At 37.2% G+C, this 26,136-nt stretch overlaps 1 protein-coding gene across 6 annotated transcripts; it reads right to left on the minus strand.

The window, feature by feature from the left end:
• Nucleotides 1-1,719: 1,719 nt before the first annotated feature.
• On the minus strand, nucleotides 1,720-18,838 carry XIAP (X-linked inhibitor of apoptosis). Of its 6 annotated transcripts, XM_056491357.1 has the most exons (9): nucleotides 18,453-18,549; nucleotides 15,180-15,226; nucleotides 11,868-11,923; nucleotides 9,998-10,900; nucleotides 8,380-8,479; nucleotides 6,830-6,908; nucleotides 6,236-6,269; nucleotides 4,764-4,988; nucleotides 1,720-3,333 (listed from the first exon to the last, which is right to left on the minus strand). In XM_056491357.1, exons 4-9 carry the CDS (start codon nucleotides 10,866-10,868, stop codon nucleotides 3,140-3,142), a joined length of 1,503 nt encoding a protein of 500 aa, XP_056347332.1. In that variant the 5' UTR covers nucleotides 10,869-10,900; nucleotides 11,868-11,923; nucleotides 15,180-15,226; nucleotides 18,453-18,549; the 3' UTR covers nucleotides 1,720-3,139. The 6 variants fall into 6 exon arrangements, with proteins under 6 accessions (XP_056347332.1, XP_056347335.1, XP_056347331.1 ...); XM_056491360.1 differs by lacking the exon at nucleotides 4,764-4,988 and having other exon boundaries at nucleotides 18,453-18,838; XM_056491356.1 differs by lacking the exon at nucleotides 15,180-15,226 and having other exon boundaries at nucleotides 18,453-18,541.
• Between the last annotated feature and the right edge of the window lie 7,298 nt (nucleotides 18,839-26,136).

A 26,136-nucleotide genomic window follows, 5' to 3' on the forward strand; every position in this document is an offset into this window, starting at 1 on the left:
AAACCTCAAAACCAACAAAAAAACCCAACAACCAATCCCCAGGCTATAATATTTTAAGAAGTTTTCATTGTATTATGAGCTTAAGATCAAGTCTCAAAAATTTTTTTAAAAAAGTCCAGACAGCTCCAAGCTGAAGAGACTCAAGCTGCTGCAATCAGTTAAGTCTGTGTGCTCCAGATCCCACATTTCAAGGCAGTGAGAAAAAGCTTCATGCATAACAAAAATATTGACTCTTTGGGTTCTCCTTATTTTAGCCTTCTGTTTCTAAATAAGCTATGCACTTCCCATGCTTTCTAAGCAACACACTTCCAGGACCTTACTGAAAACCCTTATAAACTTTTCTTGTATCCAGAATAGCAAGTAGTTCTGCTGCTACAAATAATGCCGAAGAAAGATAGTATACAGAAGCCACTAGAAGAAAGTTACTGAATACTGATACATGAACATATTGCACACCTCACAGGTAACTCATAAAAATTAACTCCCAGGGCATCTGCATCCTGCTGTTAACCTCCTTTTCAAAGAACCTGTGCTTCCACTCCATTTATTTGCATGCTTCATTTCTGTCTCTTTAAACACTCAGCTCAGTATTAGAGGCCATGGACTTTCTTCTGTTTTTTTAAGATACTGAAAATCAAAGTAAATTGAAAAAAAATCTTCCTAATTCAAGCTGTCAGAATTTGATGACTATGCTAATTAATTTTTTAACGATTAGTCTGAATATAACTCTGATTACAGGTTGTTTTTTTAAAAAAAAAAAAACAACTTAAACCTACAGAGCAGTTATTCTGTCATCTCACTAAAAGGCTTTTAACTCTTTAATGTCCCTAAGTGATTAAAATTTGAATTGCTATATAGTTGTATCTTTAATAATATTAATGAAAAAGTTGCAGTAAGGGTTATGTCTATGAAAATATAAAAGTATGCCTTTAAAAAAATAACAAGCTTTGCCATGAAGCAGTCATGCAATGTAGGGCAATGTGTTTGCTCTCCATTGCAGTGTAGAAGGTTCTGTGTGTGACCTACTTCCCAGCTTTTCTCAGACAATTTACATACTACATTTACACCCCAAATCACCTCCTTGCTGAGATTTAGTTTTGCAACAGTTTAAGTTAAATTTGATCCATCTCTTTCACAGACAGGACTTTGAGCCACTTGCCAGGTTCTGCAGCCTGTGAGTTGGATCCAGCTGATCCAAACAGCCTCTCTCACATGACTCAGGTCAAGCTTAGGTAACCAACCATCTGCTTAAACAAGTCAGCAGCTCACAGAGTGCAGCCTTAACTAAACAAGCTATTTCAGGCAAGATACACCAGCTCAAGGCTAGCAACTCCTCTTTGATTTCCCTTGATGTGGACAGAAAATCCTCCCTGTAAGGAAGAACAAGTGCTAGGAACAAGGCTGTCACAATTGCCAGTCCACATCTCTCCCAAAAAATCCCTCTATGCATAAATTATCTGAAATGCTAAGCTCCTCACAAAGGCACAGAAAGGCAAAATAAAACTGAATTCTTTATGAATTTCTAGTCATCATCTATTCCCAAGACCATATTCAACCATAAAAAATAGCAAAACTAATGTTAGATGTATAATTAACAAACTTTAATTTATACGAACAATAGATTTTATTTCTTCTCTGATTAAAATATATTCATTATCCTTAATAACACTCAGGTTAAATTAATAAGTTTAATTACAAAAAAATCAACAGAAAACAGGCTTCTGTTATTTTTTTTAATGTGAGAATCAAATACACTGATCAAGGAACATCTGGGTTGCACTTTATTTTAAATATTAATGCCTTTACACAGCACAGATTTAAAAAAATAGAAAAAGTAGATAATATATTTCTGTGTATTCAAAACTTTTATAACCTGAAAAACTATGTTCTGTATATTCTATATTCGAAACTTTAGTGTGTAGAACTCAAAAATATATATACAGAAGGTATCAGTAGTTTCACAAAAAAAAGAAGTGACTAATTAAGCAGTGATCATAAAACAGCTGGACTTAAATACAAAGCTGTGATACTTTCAAAATCAGAAATGGAGGATCAGTTTAAGAAATAGTTTAAGTATTTTAAGGTGGCTCTCATTAGAATAGTTCTTATCTTTTAAATTTAAATGATGCAAACTGACATGAACAAAAATGAAATATTTCTAACATTGCTATTGAGATTTCTAACACTGCTTCTTTTAAAAAGCATTTTCTGGTGATAAAGTTTAATCTTCTCCTATGAAAATATAAAATACAAAGCAGTGCAAAGCATTAGCAGATAAATAAATCAGATGGGATGACGTGGTGTTAAAAAACCAAAAAAACCCAAGAAAAATGCCAAACTGAACATCTTTTTGTGTAGGGGGCAAATTTAAAATCAGCCTACTCTCATGAAGAGCACAGGGTACATAAAATCTCCTTCATTTCTTTAGAGTTCTCTTTTAATAATTAAAATTAATGTACATTTTATATAAAGATGGATCTTTGTGAAAAACAGATAGCTAAAACCAGTTTACTGAAGACAATTTACACATCTGAACCAGAAAAATAGATACAGAGACAGGAATTAAATTAAAACATACAAATCTACAAAGTAGCAGAAGTAACCATAATATTACAGCAGCAAGTTTATGGTATTGTTTGACTTATGTCACAACCAAAGTTACAGGAAAAAAGGACTATTTTCAATCCTACATAACTTTTAAAAAGCTAAAATCTCAGGTATAACATACATGTGTACAATTATATTTTGAATTAACTTATTTACAAATTTTATATAGGAACAGGCTCTTTGTACAACTCTATTTGCACAAACTTCAGTGATACAGAGTCCCAACAAAGTGAAGCAAAGGAATGATCACATAAATAAAGGTTTACATTACTTAGGCTTTCCATATCAGGTCTATCAACTGAAGTTACAAAATATACATATTTGCCTTTGATACATACTGCTATTACATACAAAAATTCACTTAAAGGAAAATAATTTGTAAAGTGTTAAAATGTGTAGAGTTTGACAGCAGAAAAATCTAAATCCTGCCATATGGTTACATTCTGGAATTAACTACATTTTTTCAATTATGTTACACATTTTTAAAGTATTTAAACAGGAAACATTTGCATCCATAGTGTTGTGCATTTCACTAATACATAAAAATTTCCTGTATTTTCATAATATCTGTACGACACAGAGGGCATTCATTAAGTAATCGAGCACATTCCTTACAGGCAACTAGGTGACCACAGGGAATGAAAACAACTGACACGTCCTTAGCCATACAGATTTTACAGAGCTTCTCTTCCTGCAACCGTCTTAACTTCTCTTCAGTACTGAGGTCTAAGGAAAACAGACACATAAAAGGAAGTTAGCATACTTGCTACCACTGAATCACATTCTTTTTATTTCTCTTTACACACAAGGACAAGGTTTTCTTCATATGATTTAAAGGTCACACCCTTAAAAACAACAAAGAAAAACTACAAGAGAAAGGAATCCTAGCTGCAGCATGGAATCCTCTTTTTTGATTTCCCCTTCTATCCCATTACATCTCCCAGGCTAATGCAAGCAGAGAGTGCATCTGTTTCCATTTGTAAGAGCTTGAAATACCTATAGAATTTAGGATATGCAATTTCAATCAGGAACCATTCTTTTCACAGACCTCTCACTGACAAAATTTCCCCAATATTTCATCAGAAGGTGAAAGAAAGGCTCCTTGTTACTGGTTAAGTCATTTGGATTTTCCTTTTCTGAATTTTCCCGAAGAGAAAAATGAGGATGTGACCTCCTTGCCTGCCCCTATTTTCAAAATGCCCGTATTTCAAAAAGCTTAAAATCAGTAACACAAAAAGAGTCAATCTGGCGTTGTGCATGAGCTCTTTATTATTCCAATATGCCCCATTTGAAAATACAAAATTCAAACACCTTCCCCTGCCACTTGGGGGAAGCTCTGCACAGCCAACCACCAAAATAAAGTCCAGCTGCACTGCAAGTTTTTCTTCCCCCACAATGTCCTATCAAAAATCTTATTAAAAGGAGTGGGGTGGTAAGATCTCTCCTTATCATGCCAACCAGATGGTCTTTGCTCCCCCTATGAATTCACCCATATGCTTGTCCTAAATTACAAGTCTCCTGAATCAGAACTCCTGGGTTTGGTATATTTGCAGAGTGCACCACAAGGGCCTTCTGAGCAGGACTTGCATGTCCCAGCAAAGCTGTAACATAAATGACTGAATAGAAACACCATTTAGATGCACACTTTTTCTTATTGGCCAAGAACGAAAATATTCCTACCCCAAGCAAAATTATATACTGCAAAATAAACACCCCCCCTCCACTGTGACTTTTTCCTATTGAATACACTGAATATGAGGTGTGTCCCTGTGTCTATAGTTTGGCTTATAACTATATTCTTGTAGTTATTCTTGCTTTTATTTTTAAAAATAAAATAATTTTGGCTTTTTTTGTGAGCACATACAACCTTTCCCAGAAGCGCGCTAGACTGTCAGTGTCTGAGTGACCGTCACCTCTGAGATACCAATACTACTTATTTTAGAGATGATATTTATAAATGCTACTACACTCAAATATTTTAACACCCTGTTTGTTCAGGGTTTTTTTTTTTTTTTAAAGTCCCAAACCAAATGACTTTAATTTTAATTTACAATACTGTAATTTTACCATAGGTAAAACTGGAATCAGAGGGTAGAATAAACAGATAACATTAAAAAATATTTCACAGACTAAAGAACTTATATGAAAGTACACACAGAGGTTTTGTAATTGAATAAGCTCATCTTGCTCAACTGGGATTTCATTTGGTTCTTCTTCCCTTGTATTTTCTTTATGAGAACTTAAGTCTGCTACCAGATCCTCAACAGATGTGTGACTTTCTCCAGTCATCTGCAATCTCTTTTCCATGGTGTTCCTAATCTCAGACAAACTGAAACCCATGGCTATGGCACTTTGTACCAAAGGATTCTGTAAGAGATCATCTAAAACAAGAAATTAAAAACAAAACAAAAACACTTTAAGAAAGATGAATCTGATTATCTGTATTGACTACAGTACTCTAAGACACATATTTGCAAACAAATATGTAGCCAAAGGAACCATATTTACAATTTGAAAATTTTGCTTATTGTAAAGACTGCAGATTTGACATTTCCTCTATCCTAGCTTTCCCTAGCTTTCTCCCCTCATCTATTTATATTACAGAAATCCTTCTTGTTTTGCTGTTCAAATCAACTACTTCAAATTAAATACCATGTGTCATATAACTATTATCACAAATTTTGTAGCTGAATGCTAAATGAGATTAATCCAAAATTGCAAGTCACAATGGATAAAGAACATTCAAGGAAGAAAAAAAACCTCATATATATGTTGAGAGAAACCAATAAATAATTTGAGTTTATAAAACCAAAACACAGCACCACTGGCAAGCAAGCAGGTCTATCCATGGTAAGACACAACACCACTTGGGAAAACCATTATTCAGTTTATTGGATCTTCCCCTTCCTTTTACTTATCAACATTGTTCCAAGAGCAAAATATTTCAATTTTTCATTTTTGAAAACTATTACTTTTTTTTTTATAAGGTTCTTTTATTTTCACTCTCATAAATAAGCAGTATGGGAGAGACTTCTAAGCAGGTTTTGTGTAGCCACTTTTACTAGCAATAGCTCCCCTTCCCTGGCATGAAGCTGCTCCTCTGGCCTCCTGCTACCCCTTTAACTGTTTTGTTGTTTTATTGCTTGGTATTTGTGAAAAGCATTGCAGGAATTTGTAATACTGGATGACATAATAAACTGCTTCAGCTTGCTCAGCTTCCTAGTCCTTGCCATTGGACAGACCAACTCTTCCTGCCTCATGAAAAAGGGCTGTTTCTGTTCAGTATTCTTTAACGTTCATCCTACCGCACTACAAATTCAATATTTGATGCACACTCACTGCATCGAATAAGACTGCATCCTATACAAACTTCTTCCATAGTTCACAACCTTTACTTTACAATATTTACCAAATTAGAATTTTATTTCCTCTAAGAGAAATAAAATACTTTCTGCAGTTCTTTAGAAGCAATGGAAATCATCCAACAATTTGCCTGTTGTTCTTTATTTTGAAATATAATAGGGATATTTTTAAAATTAACTGTTCCTGTCACTATACATTCAATTAGAGATATTCCAAAATGGGAGGGGGGGGGGGGCAGGGGATGACGTTTGTTTTAAACAGATACCTTTAGGAAGTATTGTCCCTTCAGCAGCTTTTGTCTAAAAGTGAAATACAAAAAAACCAAATTACAATTCTGGAGAAAGTAGAAGAAAATGCATACAGTTACAAAATAAAAGAATAGCTATTTGATCTCATGTTATTTTAGTGACAAACTATTTAATCTGCTCTGAACAAAATGATCAGTATTTTGTTATGAATTTAACTCATCTCTGTAATATTCATATGTACATTCAGTCTACAAAATTCTAAAACATTATCAGTTTTACATTTTAGTGACTACATACAAGTTTAACAATGCTCTACTAACAAGAAAAGAAAATGTATCTGCTATTATTCATCATAAACCTTAGGTTTCCAGGCTATAAAACAAATGGCACTTGTTCAGTATCCAATATACAAAATTCACAAGGTGCCATGGCTGTGATCCATAATCCAACTATGGAGATGGGTATACTCTGATTGTCAGAACCAAAACATACTACAATTCTTTCACTTTCTGCCAATGAAAGTGGCAGCAGGTGGAAAAGGTAACTTCATATAAAAACTATGTTGATTTTTTTTCTATTTTAACAAAATTATTAATAAGCAAGAAACTTACTGTTGAATCTCTACATCCATCTCTTAAGTGAACATTATTTATAAATTCTATCCCCTTTTCCTTGATCACAAATCTGCACCTAAAAATAAGAATATTTAGATTTAATAGAACTGCATTAGTAGCAAAAATTTGTTACGTAACTATGGAAGGTTTGATAAATTTCCTTCATCATATAGACTGCCTGCTTTTAAAATCTCTAAATATTTAGTCAGCATCTGTGATGTCACTGTAATATTTCTAAGAACATCTTGAACACTTAAGCAGTACTTATTTTTCTCATATTTATGGTGAAAAAGAGAGTATAAGAGTTGTTGGCCAAAACCGCTCACGACACAGATTTCTAAAAGTAAAAGCTCGCTCAAATGAAAACCAAACATTATGTTAAACTACCGGTTCTTTCAGTCTTTTATAATCAAAGTAAACAGTCAGTGGTCAGACAGGTGCCTTCTGTGCTTTCTTTCATTATTTTCCAGCCAGTCTTAGCCACTGGGCAGAGCTCTTACCTACCAGAAGATTTAGGAAATGTCATAACTCCTTGACCAGAGCTCTCCAGCTCTAGCAGTCACTTCACTCACCTTCAGGAATAGACAGCTGCTGTGAGAGTGACACACTACCACTGAGGCTGGTGTGCAAAAAAAAAAAAAAAAAAAACCAACCCAAAAAAGACTATGATCTGAGAGGAAGCAAACCTGACATTATTTAAACAACCTAAACCAAAATCAAACCCATAAAAGAGTGAAAGGTAGCAAGAAAACATTCCTTAACTATTCACTGCACCATGCTAAAAACTTGAAATCATGTCTCTTTGAAGTCACAGAACCTAATCATTAAAATCTGCCTGTACCAGAAAAAAGGGAACAGCTAAAGCATAAATACCAACCTCCAACTTCCATAGAGCCTTTCACCACAGCAGAGAAATTTGGAAGTTAATGCATAAAATATACTAATTTTATCAATATTATACAAGTAACTAAGTCTTTGTATTTGGATGGCTTCCGTCTACTTGTGAGAACTACTGAGTCATATTATTCTTCCTTTCCTCAGAACAGATTTTAGACAACATTGGCAGTCTTTCTAAAGATTACTTCTGGTACTACTACTACACTATTGTCTGGAATCCTTAATCCTTTCAAATCAGAGAGAACTATATTTTACATTCCATGCCACTACCGACCTCTTCAGCTCTGTTTGCTCTGTGGCAGATGTTTAATAATTTTGTATCTTGGTATAAGCTACAAACTTTTACATGAACCAAATTATTAAAACTACCATTACAATGTAGCACTTGGATAACAAGAAAAAACCCTCAGATACATATTGACAAAACTACACAATTCTTCTTGCTGAGAAAGCAAGCGTCAGTTAAATCAGACACAGGTATCTTCCCTTTAATAACACTACAAATAAGACAACATAAAATTATTTGCATAAATCTAGACAGTGTTTAGATTCAACCTTCTCAAGCCTTTATTAGTATGCTCTGTCATTAAAATGCAATGTACTGTAAATAAGATTCAGACACACACCAAGAAAACAAAGAGATACCTTACCCAGGAAACCATTTAGCATGTTGATCCCAAGGGTCTTCATTTTCCTTCCATTCTTGCAATCCTCCACCACAATGGAAACACACAACATGATCACCATTACCTGAGGAAACACACAAGAAAAAAGTTACACACTTTGTGCAGGCATAATACCAAGTTTTCAATTAAAATGTTCTGTTAAGAAAATAATATTTATTTTACTGATTTACAATTTCAACTGAAAATAACTCAAATTTAATAGAGGACAACACAAATTATTTGAAACAAATGTTCAGGGGAGAATTAAACTTAAAGAAACACAAAATAAGAGAAACAAGTTTCCCGAGTTTTATTTTCGTAAGTAATTATACAGATAAAAAACTGAAGCTGAAAATAATTTATTCCCATGGAACTCAATCCAATGGTAAACAAGGCCTGAAGACATCTGTCACAAAGAATGAGAAATGTTTACATGGCTTTGTGGTCCTCCATTTCCCATTAAGATCAACAGGCACCAACCAGCAATAGCAAAACCAGCTGAGAACTGCATCCTCTTTGTTCTAGCACTGTGCCTACTGTGATCCAAGACTCCCCCAGAAACTGCTTCAATACTGTTTTTATTGGAATAAGAGGAGATATGGATAGTGTTTCCCTAGAGAGTTAAATTCTTCTCAGTCCAAAGGGAACAGTTTTCACAGCAGTCACCTGAAGAGCCATTGGTCTGATAAGCTGGTGTCCAGTTAGTACTCCACCATACAGATCTTTCAGTATTTTTATGAACCCAAGAAGAAATCAATAAAATAGTTCTTCTGGGCAAAAACATTGCATTTACAACCCATAAGGAATATAGCAAAGATTTTATTTATGGACACTTTATTTATTAAGTAAAATAAACAGAATCATACTGTAAAGTTCTGAGACCTACTAAGAGAGAAGTCAAGTGAGATGAGAGCAATAAATTCTCAGATAATCCCCTTTTCCTTGTGACTGAGTAAGAGCAACACTTTGCACTTGTACAGTATCTCTCAGTGAGGAATTTCAAAGGTCTTTAACAGTACTGTGCAATCTGAGAAACCAATGCACAGAGACGGTGTCTTATCGAAATCAAACACTACACGTCTAAGAATCAAAGCTCCTCCACTGGTACCACTGTCTTCATAAAGTAGGCAATAGTAGTATTTGCTGATTGTGGGTTTCCACATGCCATGATAATGCAAACTCATGTTCACTCAAGAACAATAGCACACAACCTGTATTGTCTTTTGTACGGGTTTTTGCACAGGCCACAGTCCCATTCCTTACACCTAAGGTCTGGAGGACAGCACTTTTAAAAAATATTAACTCAAGTAATTGTCATTGTGAAAGATGTATTACAAAGGTTCTAACAGGCAAGAAAAATACTTGGCTGGTTTACTGCTAAGAATAAATTTATGACCAAGGCTATGCTTTGCTAGGAAACATACATGATACAATATATGCAATTTTACATAAGAACTGTGAAAAGTAGTTCACAGAGTAAAGAGATTCTGACAAATTGTTCCATATAAAAATTTTCAAAATTCGGGGTTTTTTTCATAATAAGACACCTCCTCATGTACAATTCCTTTGCAAAAGTTATTAGTTATTTCAAGGTCTGGCTTACCTATGCTATAGAATCCAGCTTCTGCAAGTCGCTCTTTGTCAACAGGATATATCCACGATAAAAATGTTTGTAAACGTTTTCCATATTTTGCCATAGAGGGATTCCTTGGGTGCTGTGCATTGTTCAGACCACTTATGCCAAGCTCAGCAGGAATAGATTCACTTGAAACATTTCCAACATCCTGGCCCAGGACAAAAAGGCATTTGGGAAAATGCCTCTTGTGTTCTGACCAAGCTCTGTCAGTGGGTTCCCAGTTCTTCAATTTTCCACCACAACAAAAACATGCCACTTGGTCACCAACACCTGTATAATAAAATCCAGCATTAGCTAATTCCTGTGGTGTCAACTGGCTATTGAGGGGCCAGTTGTGAAAAGACTTTAATCTTGTTTCTTCACTCCACATAGCAGGGTTTTTAGGATACAAAGTATCTGACATATCCACAACCTGCCTAGTTCTCAAAAGGTAATCTGCCTCCACATCAGGGTCATCCAGAGCACATGGGAGGGCTGAATCGCTGGTACCGTTTTCAGTTCTATTCTCAGAGTTCTGGGCAACAGGATCCATGTTATTTTCCAGATAAGCAAATTCAGTAATAAACTTGCAGTTGGGGGCAAGCTGTTTGTGTCTCTCAAGTGCAGAATCCCCAGGCACCCATCCTTCAACAGTTGTATGGCAACTGAAGCACTTCACTTTGTCACCTTCTCCAGTATAAATAAAGCCAGCTTGTGCTAGAGCTGACACCGAAACAGGACAGCCCTGTGGAAACCCAACAAAAGTTCCCTGTCGGTCGTGTTCCTGTGCCCATTCCTGGGCACCATCAGTGTCTGCCGAGGCACAAGCTTCTGAGTTCTGTGGGACATTACACATCATCTCTTCATAAACAGGGCTCTCCTTTAGATTTCCTAAACAAAGAATACATGTTTTAATTTCCCAGACAGAAGGAAAGATCATACCCATATATAACCCTGGAAGCTGGCCAAATTCAACTACCATCCTTTATGTATTAAAATAACAACTTTTCCTCTTCTCCCCCATTTCACCCTTGCCTGCATTACCCACCACACACAGGCAAACATTAAGGTATTAAAACCAAAATAATAAAAAAGTTGTGAAGAAAAGCAGAAAGATCAAGATGCCTTAGAGGCCTATAAACATTTACCTGAACACACAGGTTTATAGCTTTAAAAATATGTTCTATTTCTTAGTAAAGATTGCAAGAATGAAATCAGCAAAATACTTTAATAATTAAAGTTCAAGCCAAAACCCTGCCAAAAGGCTTCTGAATCTGAAATATAAAGTTACTAAATCTAAAATACTGATCTGAGCCAGACCACAATTGCAAGATTTTAGAGCTCAATTCTCAAACACAACTATATATTATCCTCATATGAAGGCCATGACCTCCATGCCCATTACAGGTGGGCAGCAACTGGTAAAATCGTTATCAAAAAGAAAAAGTTTTTTTACTTATGTTATATTGTAAAGACATACCTCAATTTACATTTTAGCAAAATACCTTATGAAATAAACTATCAGATATTTCACTGGGGCATTTTACCAAAGTGCTGGGCATTGCTTTTAAGATCAGTGTGTTGGGACTACCCAGAACTACTGCCCAACATACTGCTTCCACTTTTCCACACCCTGCCTACATCCTCTACAAAAATTCCTGTCCCTCTGGCATCATCATCCTCCCCGAAGGAATGTCTTTCTTAGCACTTATCACACATTCCTACCCCTGCCTATACTTTTCCAGGGTCAGTACCAGGTACCAGACCTGCCTCGAGTCCCTTCTGTGCTAGAAGGCTGCTAAGAGGACTCAAACAAGCCCCATCTTTGCTGAGGATAAAACAAAGCAACTTGACTTACAGCAGGTCCTGTGCAAGAACCACAAATTGACAGTCATCACCTTCATCCCAACATGGCTGAAATCAAAGCACAGTAAACATTCATCTCTTGTCCAGACAAATGCAGTGATACTACTAACTTAAAGAGTCTTGGCTGCTGCGGATACACATCTTGGAGTGGTAAATTAAATTATAATGAGACTGCCCAAATAAACATCTTAGCAGCAATAGTTCAGCAGTAAAAAGAAAGGCATAGTTTCTAAAAAAATCTTTTTTAGGATTCAGAAAGGGGAGGGGGAAATTAAAATGCCTATATATTGCAGGACTGCTGCATCCTCTGCCAAGATGACTAAGATAATTAAGCTATAAGCAGGTGGAGAAAACGTGACGTCAGACACCTGGCATGGATGCTTCATGTAAACATGGATACAAGACCTCTGAGCAGCAGCTTTAATTCCTTCTGTCCATCAGTTCATGACTAATGTAATAGTACTATAAATTATACTGTGGCTTTCTATTTCAGCTTAGCAAATTCAAAAACAGCATCTGAATAAATTACATTGATTGACCTACAAATCTGACGTATATGCCTGTTTTGACTTTGAGGGGCAAAAATCCCAGACCAGTAATTACATTCAGTAATGCGAAATTTGTCATAAAACATGCATTTTTTTATATGTATGTATATACATATATTGAAAATAATTGTCTTTATAGTGAAAACTTAAAAGCTTTCATGTTTACTGACCGTGTTTATTTCCTTACATAACTTTACTTTAAAGCCTTTAGAAATGTTCCTGTAAAGATCTCAAGTGACCTTAAGCATCTATCACTGCTACACTGCATTCATGTAAGAATTGGTATCACTCAAAACCGTTAGCTGCATTATCTGCACGCCTGAAAGACTTTCTATAGGAACACAAACAAAGCCTACCTCACATCCTTCAGAGACTCCTTCTCAAACTGTCCATTGGGAAAAAAAAAGTATATGGCTTTTTCTGTATGAATAGCATATATACCTCTATTGTGTTTATATACAAATGAGTTCAGAAACAGTGGAAAAAAAAAAATCTTCCTATTTAAATTTTTTACATTGTAATTTTTTGTTTTATGTACATTAGTTTTTTCTACAGTGCTATGAATACTTCAAAAATCTTGTTAACATGGGGAATAAAAAAGAAATTATGCCCTCCCCATGGTGATAATGAAAGTATTTGCCACATTCGGATTTTCTGGAGTCAATCCTCGCAATCAAAACAGTATGAAAAGCACATACCAAGAAAGCAATAAGTACTGACACAGAAGGTACAATCACAACTGATCAATTCTCACATAATATGAACTAGCTTTTTCAAATTATATCAACCACATAACTTAATCATGATCACTTGGAACAGAAAGGTTCAACTATCATTCTAAAAGGCTCTCAAAGCCAAGTCTAACTACTACAATGACAGAAGTAAGACCAGTCCCTCCCAGGCAGAGGTAAGGTTTAACAATGCTCCAGCCAGACTATGAAGCCCTTCCCTTACAACAGCCCCTTGAAACATGGATGGTTTACATTTCACTATAGTTTTATCTATGAGAAACATCTTTATTAAGCATTGAGGCAAACTCCTTGTCTGTGTAAGTACTGTCTTACATACAACACTAGTACTACTCTAAATAAAGTATCATGTTCAATTATTTCTATTTCAAACAACTGTTAAAAGTGTAAAAGTGTAAAAGTGTAAAAGTGTAAAAGTGTAAAAGTGTAAAAGTGTAAAAGTGTAAAAGTGTAAAAGTGTAAAAGTGTAAAAGTGTAAAAGTGTAAAAGTGTAAAAGTGTAAAAGTGTAAAAGTGTAAAAGTGTAAAATTACAGATAGCTTAGGGAGAGTATTTCTGCACAGGTTTTTTAACAGTTGCTTAACTCCAGTTTGTTGGAATAATGATTTAGAACAGTATCTGGCACCAGAACAGCACTCAGACAGATATTAACTGCAGCAGAAAAATGAGTGAGGGTAAATTTTTGAACAGTTTACAGCTAAGAAACATAAATTCACAAAATGATATACCACCTAAGATGGGCACACAAGACTTTACAATATATACCAGTAGCCAACTGAAGTCAGAGTATACTCTGTGCATACTAAAGTTAATTCAGCAATTCACATATGAAGGTAAAAGGTCCAGAAATGTTAAAGATCATCTTCACTTATAAAACCCAGATATTTTAACTATTATTGAAGCATTATGTATCTTTTTATACAGTGAGTAAACAAAGTCTATTTTAGCCTGAAAGGCTTCCAGAAGCTGAGCCAAGTTTAATCCTGCTTTCAAACATCTGAAGGTTATTTGCCATAAGACACCACCCTCTTTCAAGCTGAATTACCAATTTATATAGCCTACTGATTATGTTTCAGAAGAAAAAGTGGAGACAAAAATATATGGCAAAAATGTTAACTTATTCAAAATACAAAATTTTGTATTTGATCTGCAAAACAAACATGTTTAACTCAGCTTTAAAAATATTGAAAGGTATTGATTTTATGCAAAAATACAACATAATCATGTTGTCTAGATCTGAAAAGGTTCAAAGGAAAAGTACAAAATTCACTTTTCCCTTTCAAGTATACTTTACTAGATATGATTATTTTATCCTTAACCTCAAACTATATTGGCATTATAGGGAGTTATTTTTAATTCTTTGACATGACTAGCATGACAGTAACCTCCAAGTCAGAAATATACTTGCACAGCCTCATGTTCCCGACCAAAGGGTACATGTTAGTGTTTATTGTTGACTGAATTTTGAAATGTGAGTAGTGCACCAAGTAAATATCAAACAGAACATACTGTACCAGCTGACACACAGATTATGCATATGTCACTTCAATGAACTTCAGTTTCTGCTTGCTCAGCTGCAATTAGATCAAGGAAGGTGCATGCTGCTAACTGAAAATCTACTTATAAAGATTTAAATGACCACAAACATTATCTATTTAAACAGCATTTGCAAATTTCACCATATTTGCATCTAATTATCAATAGCCATTTTTAAAAAAAACTTCTGGTTATATCTATTTTATTTATTTTAGAAACAGGGTATGTATTTACAGAATGCCTCCTGATTCAGGGCCAAAGCTTACATAACCCTATCAGCTCAGCTTTATTTGTCTGTTCTTCCAACAGGTCCTACTTAGCCTCCCATTAGGGTTTGTCATCACAGGAAGTCAGTCAGCTGATTAGGGTTATAGTAGGCTATTACATCCTCCTAATTTTTTACTTAAGGCACAAAGACTTTTATGCTCTCCCTGTCTTCAAAATATACATAACCAGGCCAGTAGAAACATACCATTTTGAGAAGTATTTTCACACTGCATTTTTCTTCATCAAGAAGTCCTATGTATGGAATAGAGAAATTAAAAAAAAAAAAAAAAAAAAAAAAAGATGGATTCATGGCTGATAAGGGCAGAGAACTTCCAAGTTATATGTCACCAGAACTTTAGCTGTATGTATGAGAAGGAAGAGTAAATACCAGCTATAGGAAAAACTAGCATGCTGTAGCCCAAATAAGATACTGCTCCTGTGGCTAAGAAACAAACAAACCATTACTGAGTAAACAGAGGTTTTTAAAAAGAACAGCCAGTAGTAAAAAAAGCCTATTAAAACCTGCAGTGCCCAGAGATGCATCTCGTTTCCTGAGTATGAGCTGTGCTTCAGCTTTTAGTGCTATATCCTTCTTTCACAAATAATTTAAGCCTGTAGTTGAAGAAAAATATGGAAAACGGGGGCGTTTTTCATCAGGGAGATATAATGATAAGAAACTTCAGCTACAACAACATGATTCACACCACAGCAAAACTGCTGAATCTTCTGGATTCTAAGGCAAAGCTGGAGAAGCACTGGACCCGCACCTCCTGCCTCACCCACTGGCTAGGGCGTTCCTGCCCTCCTCTGCTCCTCCCCACAGCTGCCACCTGAACTCACCACTCGCAGTCACTCAGCTGTTTAAAGAATGGGAAGAATCTGCCTACATACATATACACGGTTATATATAAAGTGTGTGTATTTACACACACACATCCCTCATTATCCTGTTAACTTGGAAAGCTCTCTTGGATTATCCTTTATATTTTTTTTTTTTTTGGGAAATAGGGATGACTTGGGAACTAATTCTAGTATTTTACCAAAAACAAAATATGAAAGTTGAAAATAGTCGGCTTGCTTTTCTATTTAAAAAGAAACTATCAAAATCATTGAAGGGGGAGGACAATGATCTGCAAGACATCTGCAGCTTCATTTTACATTTTATATGACAGGAGTGACACTCAAGCTTTGCAGCATGTCTTCTTCATCTTAACAGCCTTTCAGTCTTCACACACAGTTACATTTTTCATGTTTAAAAATCTTGTGGTTTCTCAAGCCTGACTTTAAATCATCATGCTCAGAATATTTTGGATTGGAACTCTGTAAAAAAAACCCCATGCTATAAAAAATAAAAAGCAATGAAGAAATGTACACTGTGAAACAAAACAGTACACCAGGTACTTTAAACAGTTTTCCCTAAGGAATTAGTATCCAATCGGATCAAGCATAGCAATGGATTAATCAAAACAGATACTGGTTTCATTGCTATTTCCCACTAGTCTTTAGAATAAATATCAATATTTACATTCCTGTTGGTAGGGAAAAAAAAACAAAAAAAAGAGGTTAAAAACCTTTTTCACATAACCTTCAGCATTGTTTATGAAGCCACAAATTCAAAGCCATGACACAAAAAAAAATTAAATCCTCACCCTTAGCCAAGAAATCCAAATTAAAATATAATCTAAAGCTGAAAGAGTCTGAGGTCAGGGAAAGTCTGAAATGTAGATGTTTTACTAAAACTAGCAAGGGACTTAAGTTGGGGGTACTCCAGAACATCCAAAGACAACAAACAAAATCCTGGAATTAAAAACTAGAGGGCAGCAAAAAGGAGAAAGAGTGTAAAGCAAACAGAATTAAATCCCATGATGCAGACTTCTCTCTCCTAGGAAATTCTGTATTGGATTTCTGGAACTCTTCAGCTCCCTGCAGCTGTACCACCCACCTTGGGAGGACAGCAACAGAGAGAATTCCTGTCACAGGTACACATGGCCTGAATGAAATCCATTCTTATACTTCTAAAATTGAGATATTAATACATATTTCCTTACTTTTCTGATAACAAATGCAAGTCTGTCTCGTATCAGTGGGAGAAGTCAAAAAAACCCACAACCAACCCTCCTCATCAGCATTCTTTCCTTTTTGCTGCTGACGGCAAAGGGCAAGGTCAGGGGAGGTACAGAACAATCATTAACTTATTCTTTTGCCCTTCTTGGCCAGTGCTGTAGGTACCAAGCTTTTCATAAAAGGAAGTAGTTGGAGATCCTTTCAAGGACCTTAAAGAAAACTGCAAACCAATCAAGTATATAGCAAAAAGAAGCAATTAAGAAAATGAAAAATATCCGAATAGAAACTTAACCAACCAAGCCATCACACAAAAACTTGCTTTCTTAGAAACAATAATTCACTGTTATCTTCTCTGTTACATGATTCACTTCAGGATAAACAATAAGTAATTAAATTAATCTGTATCCTACTGCTCTTTGTCCAGGTATTAGATTAAAAAAAAACGTAAAAGAGGGTTTTTCCATACAGTTGGTTGCTTTTCCTTCAAAACTGGTCTACTGTAAGATCTTGTAGTTTCTATATATTAATTTAGGAAACTAAATTCTCCCAGCTAGCTACATGAAGTATTGGCACTAAAGTTGCAATGTAAAAGTAGCAGTGAAGGGATAATGAAAGTAATGCTACAAACACATTTGCATTTTGCAGCAGACGCAGATTAAAAACAGTGTAAAAATTATCCAAACCACAATGCGTACTTACACCCATTTATAGGGCTTTCAGCACGAACATAGAAGCATCAGACAAGTAGTACAGAAGCAGAAAACACTTAATGTTAAAGAGAAATATATAAGCATTGTGCAAGAGAACTGCTTGAACTTAAATTACCCCTGAAAAAATTACTTGGAGTGAACTTCTCCCTACAGAATTCTTGATTACCACTTTAATCGAACGAAACTGCACTTTTATTAACAAGAAACAGTTCTAGAAAGTGATGAGACTAATAAAAATTATAAAAGGGCGGCCAAGGAGACATAATAATCAAATATGTCAAAAGAACCACAGAGGCCACAAAAGCACTTATTAGCATAGAAATTTTTCATCCAGTTTTGCAAAGAGCAGCACTGAAGGTCCGATCCGGGGCACGGCTCGGACAGGCTCTGGGCTCCGCGGGGCAGCCCCGGCCCGGCCCGGCCGCTCCCGCAGGCGGCGGCGCGCCGTCCCCATGGCAACGCCCACCGCGACCTCCCGCCGGCTCCGTGCGCGGCCGGGGCAGCGGCGGCCGCACCGGCCCTCGGGACACCCGGCACCGCCGTGGGGGCGGGGGCAGAGCCGACAGACCGAGCCCCCCGCTCCACGCGGAGAGCCCCGCCGAGCCGCCGGAGCAGCGAGAGCCCCCAGCGCGGGTAGCCGGGGAGCCCGACCCGCCTCCGGGCCCCGCCGCCGCCCCGGTCCGGCCGCTGCCGCGGGCACTCACCGTGCACATCCCGACCCGTCCGGTCCCCGGCGCCAGAGCCGCTCTCGGCAGCGCTCTCCGAGAAGATGGCGGCTCCCGGCAGCCTCAGCGCCGCCCGGGAGGGGCAGCGCCCCCTGGCGGGGCGGTGGGGGCGTGGCGGACGGGCTCCTGCCGGCGGAGGGCGGCGCGTGGCGGCAGCGGGAGGGAAGCGCAGAGCGGCCTCCGCCCTTCGGTCCTTATAACCCTGCTCCTCGTTCCCCTCAGCCCTTCGGTCCCCACAGCCCCGCTCCTCGTTCCCCTCATCTCACTGATCTCCCTCAGCCCCTTCGGTCCTCATATCCCCGCTCCTCTTTCCCCTCATCCCTCTCAGCCCCTTCGGTCCTCACATCCCCGCTCCTCGTTCCCCTCATCTCTTTGATCTCCCTCAGCCCCTTCGGTCCCCACAGCTCCGCCTCTCATCCCGCTCAGCCGCCACAACCCATTCAGTTTCCTCGGCCCCACTCCTCAGCTCCTTCCATTTCTCCATTTAGTGCCTCACTTCCCACTGCTCACGGCTCCGTGCCGGCCTCGCCTCTTCTCCCTCAGCACCTCCAGCAGCCCCTTCATGTCACCGTTCTCCAGACGGTTTCATGTCCGGAAAATGCTCATCTCAACGTTCTCCTTGCTCTCACCTCTTGTCGCAGCAGAATTACAGCTTGTTATGATTTAAGTCTATTAAACCAGAATTTTTTTGGGACTTGAATTTTCCAAATCAGACAGAAACCTCAGGTTATTTTGTTCGGTAGTTGCAGCCAAAAAACATCTAATCACTCTCATGGCAAAGACAAAGATGGTCCTGAACATTAAAATTTTATTTTAACCTTTTTCTCTTTTTTAAAATCTCAGATGATCTTATTGTTGACCAGCACATTTAATGTAGCCAGGGTACTTGGTTGTATGTTGGGGACTTGCTTCTTGCTATCCTCAGGAAAACTCAGCTACTTGGAAAAATGTTCTCAAACGTCTTTGGTTTTCCCCTTGTGCATGTCAACAGTAGCGACTCACTTTTTTCAGATCGTGATCTCCAAAGACTTGTGGCAGTTAGTGTGCTCAATTTCAGGAGAAGCAGTGTCATTATACAACGTATTAAAATGTTTGCATATTCCAGGGCTTACACTGAAAGCCCTTTTGAATAAGGATTGCTTCTCACTTCGTTGTCCAGCACCTAGTAAGACCTCAGTTTGATTCAAAGCTTCTAGTTATTGCAACTACAGTAAATGGTATGTAACAAAATAGTAACAAACTCACTTTGATTGATTAGAAAAAGCATACAATGATTATTCAGTAATCAACAACAATACTCAATAACTTAGGATGCAATTCCACATACCACCTGTTCTTCACTCAGAAAAGAATGACCTGCAATCTATAACATATTATTTAGTGATGCAGATTTAGTGATGCAGCACAATGCTGATGCTGAGCATGTAAGAAATAAACAGCTCTATTGCAGTACTGAGTCACAGCCATCTAAACTTATTCCACACCAGTCCAAAGCCAAGATAATTTTTTAAGAATCTTTGTCACAATAAGAGGTTTGCAGCTTAACACTGCAATGTGAACATGAATATTCAATCTTCTAAGTCCTTGTCATATCACACTATTAATACATTCATTAGCAGTGATTTTCACAAAGGCCCTTGCTCTGTTGAGGTTTGATACCTCTCCAAATGAAGCAGATGGTTTTCAGAGGTCACAAAGTGATTTTGCAAAGACCCACTTTCAGGTCTAAATCAAGAAATATGGTAAAAGTTTAAATTGAAAAGCTCTCACCCCTGCAGGAGGTTGGATTAGATCGCCTCCCGAAAACCTTTCCATCAAAAAATGAGATAAAACTAAAAAAATCAGATCATGCAGAAAGTACACTCTCTTTGAAATTTTCTTTACACAGTCATGTTAAAATTTTCAATCAGTTACAAGCTGAGTCAGATAAACATAAACTGGACTTAGCACACAGTTCTTTGATACAAACAGTTTAGTCAACAATGGGTCAAGAGTCACAGAGGGTCATATGGGGAACTGTGTTTGACGACATAATCCCTAAGAAATTAATGTAATTTATTTCCTACTCATCTCATTGATTTATCAATTGTACCAGATTCATTAGTACCAGACTAATGAATGGAGTAAAAAAAACTATGCAATCCAGAGCTAGGATTTCTGAGGTGCAGCAAAGAAGAAAATAAAATACGGAAAAATGACAAAATGGTTACTTGACAGGGAATATTTTCTCATTTATATGACAATAGAAGATCAAATAACAAATACATAACAGATGTCTGAAAGCTGTCTTTTCCCTTGAATTATATCCAGTGCTTTCATTACCATTGGAAGAAGAGATGCAGTCATTTGATGGGAAAGCCATGCATTTATATGCTGGTCCACAGAATATCAGATCTAATTCTCTCTTCCAAAACAGTAGGACACTCTTTCTCTTTTTCCACAGCATTTACTGCAGATTCTTTCTTTTTGTTGCAAGCAGGTGATAAATGTCATTTTCAGGAAGGCAGTGAAGGAGCCTAAAGGGAAGTTTGAGAAAAAGAGAGGCATAATTATAGTACAGAAACAGGAAAAGCTGAAAACACCTGATGAGCCTTTTCAACTTCAGCAATGAAATCTTATGCAGGACAAACATTCCTATAACTCCCAAATCCATTGTTGATCAGACAATGACCTTCGCATTAAAACTAAAACCATCAAATAATGGCATCAGTACTGAACTTGGTAACACATGCCTGTGCAAAAGTGAGCATCTAAACATGCAAAAACTGAATCTTCCTTTGATGACAGTATGCTGCCACTGAAACTACTTCACAGTTCAGTTCGGTTCAGTTCAGTGTGATGTCAAATCAGAGACAAACTGTTTACATTCTTTCACAATCCACTGAGCAGACAAGCTAAGATAAATGCCAAATGAAGAGGAAAATGCAACTAGTGATTTATCTTAGTTCTGTTTGTACTGATCAATACAAGAAATAATTATCTAGAACCAGGACTTTGGACTTAGCAAGCATGTGACATATGTCTACATACATGGTTTTCTATTCATACTTCCTTCATGCTGGAATATTAGTGCTGGCACACAGGTAGTATGTATGTCTGATAAGCAGATAAGTTGGTAAATGATAAGTAGAAAAATGGCAAGTTCAAAGCAATGCTTGCCTATTCCCTGCATGTTTCTACATGTACGCCCTGACAGGAGAAAAGAGACAGAGAGGAGCAAAAAGGAATGATGTGGTTAACAAACATGTCACTTTAACTGATCACTTTGGTCATTATCCTCCATCAACATCTTGCTGATGACATCTGAGAATTATTATATATGGGGAAAACTCAACATGACCCTCCACATCTTAGCAGAGTAAGCTTATTAAATGTTTTATATTGCTGTAGAAGCTTAAAAAAATATATTCTTCATATGTCAAAGGCAAGTGTATTTAATTAAGTATCCTTCGACCTTGAACTCACACAAGCTATCAGAAAGAGATGCAGCAGTAGAAGAGAGAGCAATGGACAAGGAGTCCCAGACTGCTTTCCAGGTTGGGATCAAGAATGAGGAATCCTGACTGAGAGTTCCAGAAATACCTTCTTTGACTCCTAACAGTCTGCAAACTCCAAGTTTAGGTAGAGGTTCAGAATTTCTCTGACATGATTATCATTTGGCACAGACACCTTCATTTTAACATACTTGGTATCTGGGGTACACAACCCCAACAAGGGCGTGGACCATGTTGGGCAGAGCCTGATTTACCCAATTCAGGTTTTAACTTCAAATCTTCGTACTCTCTCATTATCGATGCACTAATACCCTTAACCTCTCGCAATAAACGAGCATGAGGCATCTATGCCATGGCATAAGTGCCTGCCAGCTTCACTAACAGCCACACCAACAGCTCTGGCAAACTGCAAGTACTGCCCACCCACTGATAAGGGGTGACTGTTTGCAGATGTTGGCATCCTACACTTCCTGCGTCACTAGCACCCAGCCAATCCTCCCCAGAGGCTCCAGCCACCCAGAGCTTCTCTGCACAAAGGCCAGAGGAGAGGGGTGGAAGGACAAATTGTAAACTGCAGAGCTACTGGGATACCAGCATGGGCTGCCTGGCTCTCCCAACACTGGACAGACTCTGCCAGGGAGCTGATACACAAACCCTTCGAGTGTGTGACCACAGGCACATTATAGGCTAAAGTTCCAAAAGGGATTTTGTCAGCAGAGCACAGTAAGTCATCCCATTTTTGTGGGATATGTGTAATCCAAGAGGTGTAATGATACAGAGCTATCGTGAAGAATATCCAGCTATTAGATCAACGACTGAAAGACGAGCTATGAGCCCAGGAATATCTGCTTTACAAGCTTTACTCTGTCTTTCTGCTTTAGTGCAGTGCTTTTAGAAAGCTCTACAAGACTCCAAATTACACTGCCAGTGATATTGTTACTGGTCAGCTGGCAAAATATGCAAAAATTATAGGTTTTTTTCGTATTTTCACACTTTACATACTCTTACCTTGAGATCCCAGTAATTGACTTTGATATGGAATTTTCAAGGAAGATGTATGCACTGGAAGACAAAATGTTGCTTAATTGACTTATTGATTTTTTATTGTGCCATCCTTCTTCAGAGCAGGCAAGCAGGAACTGTCAATGCAAGGGCTGCATTCCCTTCATTCCCAGCATTCCCAGCACAGGCTGGGAATAAGGCCCAGATCAGCTTGTCTTCATTCTTCAAAAAAATCCCAGCAGCAAGTGTCTTACAGATCTCCACTCCTGCACTAATATTTTGCCATTTGGTGATACTGTGATTAAAGAAATAATTATCCTTTTCCATGTTTTTGTAGGCTTCTGCATTGTTCAATGCTGCTGCTGACACAGAGATTTTGTGAGGGGTCTTTTTGTCTTTCCTTGTCAATGATAATCAGAAAAAACCAAACAGGATTATTTAGAGCTATATGCTCTGATGGGAGAGAAATACACATTGAAGTAGTGAAACATATTGTCCAGCAAATAACTGATCTGCTTCATACCAAATGCTCTTCTAATCACATTACTCCAGGCACTGCTTCCAGCACCATTTTTAACAAAGCCCCTTCTTCACAGGCATTATGCAGCAGAGTTTAATTAGTCTTTCTGCCTTTCATTATTCAACACCAGGTTGCATGAACGAACACAGAACTGATGAGTTAAGCCTTGACCAGAAGATATCCAGGTCAATCAAGTTTGGAAATGGAAGCTAAATCTACAGTTGGCTCTTGGCTGTGTTGGTGAGTGGTAAGAAAAGCAAACAACTATGACTGAAACAATGCTGATTTCTGTGAACTGAAAACAAGCAAAGCTCTCCAAAATGGTGTGATTCTCCACGTTCACTGATCTTAATTAAATCTGGGACATTTTATAGCTCAGGATGATGCAGTGACACTGAGTTTAGCTATGAAAAAAACCGAAAGTTGCAAGATGTGCTTGACAATCACTGTCTGAGAATTGTTCTCATTTCAGTTGTCCAAATGAACAGCTGGTATTAGCTAATGTTTAGAATTCTTACTTGCCTAAACAGCATTTACCAAATGGAAATCATCTGAATTATGTGGAATCATGTCTCCTTTGTACCTTTATTTCTTCTGTGTGAGAATTTAGTAAATGTCTAAAGAAAAAAACCAGGAGCAATCATAAAACAATTACTGTTTAAAAAAAGAGAGAATTTAGAACAACTAATTCTTACATGGGCATAATACAAAAGTCAAATAATAAAAGACACTTTATTCCAAAAAGTCATTCTTTATAGTCTGTGCATAAAAAGTAAAGCAATCAATTGTTTAACCCTCAGAGCAGATAATAAAGTTGTGTCTTGTCAGATGAGTTCCATGGAGCTGGTTAATACAGAGGAAATGAGTTGTTGGATGTTTAATTTCTTCTGCTTTTGTATATTTCCAGTTTTCCCAATGGATGTCTGTAGTATTTATTTAGAAAACCAGGAATAAATATATTTTTATAAGATCAAGTTACCACTGATATTTTTCTAGCTATGTATTTGTACTACACCCTTGAAAACCTTGTATTTACTGTTCAGTTAAGTAACTTCCCACTGCTATCCAGCTGTTACCATAGTGGTGACACAGGCATTTCCTTTAATGAAGCTGGGCTAAAGCCTTCAGAGTACTTCTTTATTCAGGCAGGAAGCACAGTAGGTGACTTAAGACTGTGCCATGAAATATCCTGCCTTTGCAGGCATCATTTTTCCTTCTTTTCAAAATTTTGTTCCATTATTTAGAAAGGTAAATGTCAGCCTCAGAAATAACAGAAGGAAACACAAAACTGTGCTGGCTTTTAACAAGATTCTCTAACTCGTTTATACAAATCTTAGGATGCCCAGGATGGTTTTTCTAGCACACAAAAGCCTCATGAAAAGATGAAGAATAAACTATAAAGGCTGTTTTATAGAACTAAAACATAAGTCTTATTTTATAACCTAGGAATTCCTCACAATTCAGCTAACATCAGGTGGTACTGAGAAAGACATTTCACTACGTAACGATGTCCACATCTTGCAACAAAAGCAAGGATAAGTCAAAATTGAATATGACTTTATAGCCTGGAACAAAGACTACTCTATGTCAAAAATTTATTACTCTGACGAGGAATTGGTACATACTTACTTTAAAAATATTTTGCTTTGCCTACATTATTTTATTAAAATTCATGACTGTCTATGTTTTAGAGCTCATATGTAATATATATGATGCATATTAATTAAGTTGAGTATATTTAATATAAATTCTACCACTAAATGTTTTCTATGATACCATAGTAATATTGTGGAATCAGACTCTTCTCAGAGTAGATTTTAAAACTGTTTGTGTCACGTGCACTTCTACATTGCATGTACTATCCTTTATTTTCAACCTGACCCGGTCTATTACTAATATACTTCAAGAAAGAAGTGGTTTAGATTCTTTAAGTAAATTTGGGATTTAACTTGTTCATCCTGCAATGATTTGATAGCTTTATTTTACTGCACTTCTCCATGACTGACTCTTCTTCCTCATCAAAAAGGCAAAATCTCACATTTTTACATGCAGACCTTACATAGCTATTCTTACATACATCCTTGCACCTAATATATTTTGTTAGATTCTTGTTTTCTGTTTATATGTCTCTTAGGCTTATCTTCTAAATAGACTTATTGCATTTACTTATAACACCCTCTCATATTATTCCTTAGGCCTGCAATTCTGTGTCTCTTATCATCCATATGTTTTAAATATATTTATTTAATTTTTCTTTTTAAAATAACCTATCATAAATAGACTAGGCACTTGTAAACTGCGTGTATCTTCTATCATATGGTATGCCTGGAATGTGGTTTTATCTAATTTAAAATGTAAGTATGAAAAGCAGAGAATCTGCCTCCTTTATTACTTGTATTAGTGCAGAATTTAGGGACTGTAAAGGAATCCCTTGAAGTAGGTGTTGTTCATAGGGCTCAAGAATAGCAGCATTCTCCACAATATACAGCTTGCAGCAGCTGGCTGAGAATAATGGAGACAACACTATTCCCCCTGTCAGGCAGAGTTACAGAGATTTGCTGAAATGCCAGACTTTCTGATCAGAGCTATTTTGCAAGTGCACACTGTTACACCAAGGGCTGGCGAGCTGTACGTTTCAGTCCAGCAC

Source organism: Oenanthe melanoleuca, chromosome 4A (assembly GCF_029582105.1).
Source record: "Oenanthe melanoleuca isolate GR-GAL-2019-014 chromosome 4A, OMel1.0, whole genome shotgun sequence".
In the NCBI taxonomy this organism is placed as follows: domain Eukaryota; kingdom Metazoa; phylum Chordata; class Aves; order Passeriformes; family Muscicapidae; genus Oenanthe; species Oenanthe melanoleuca.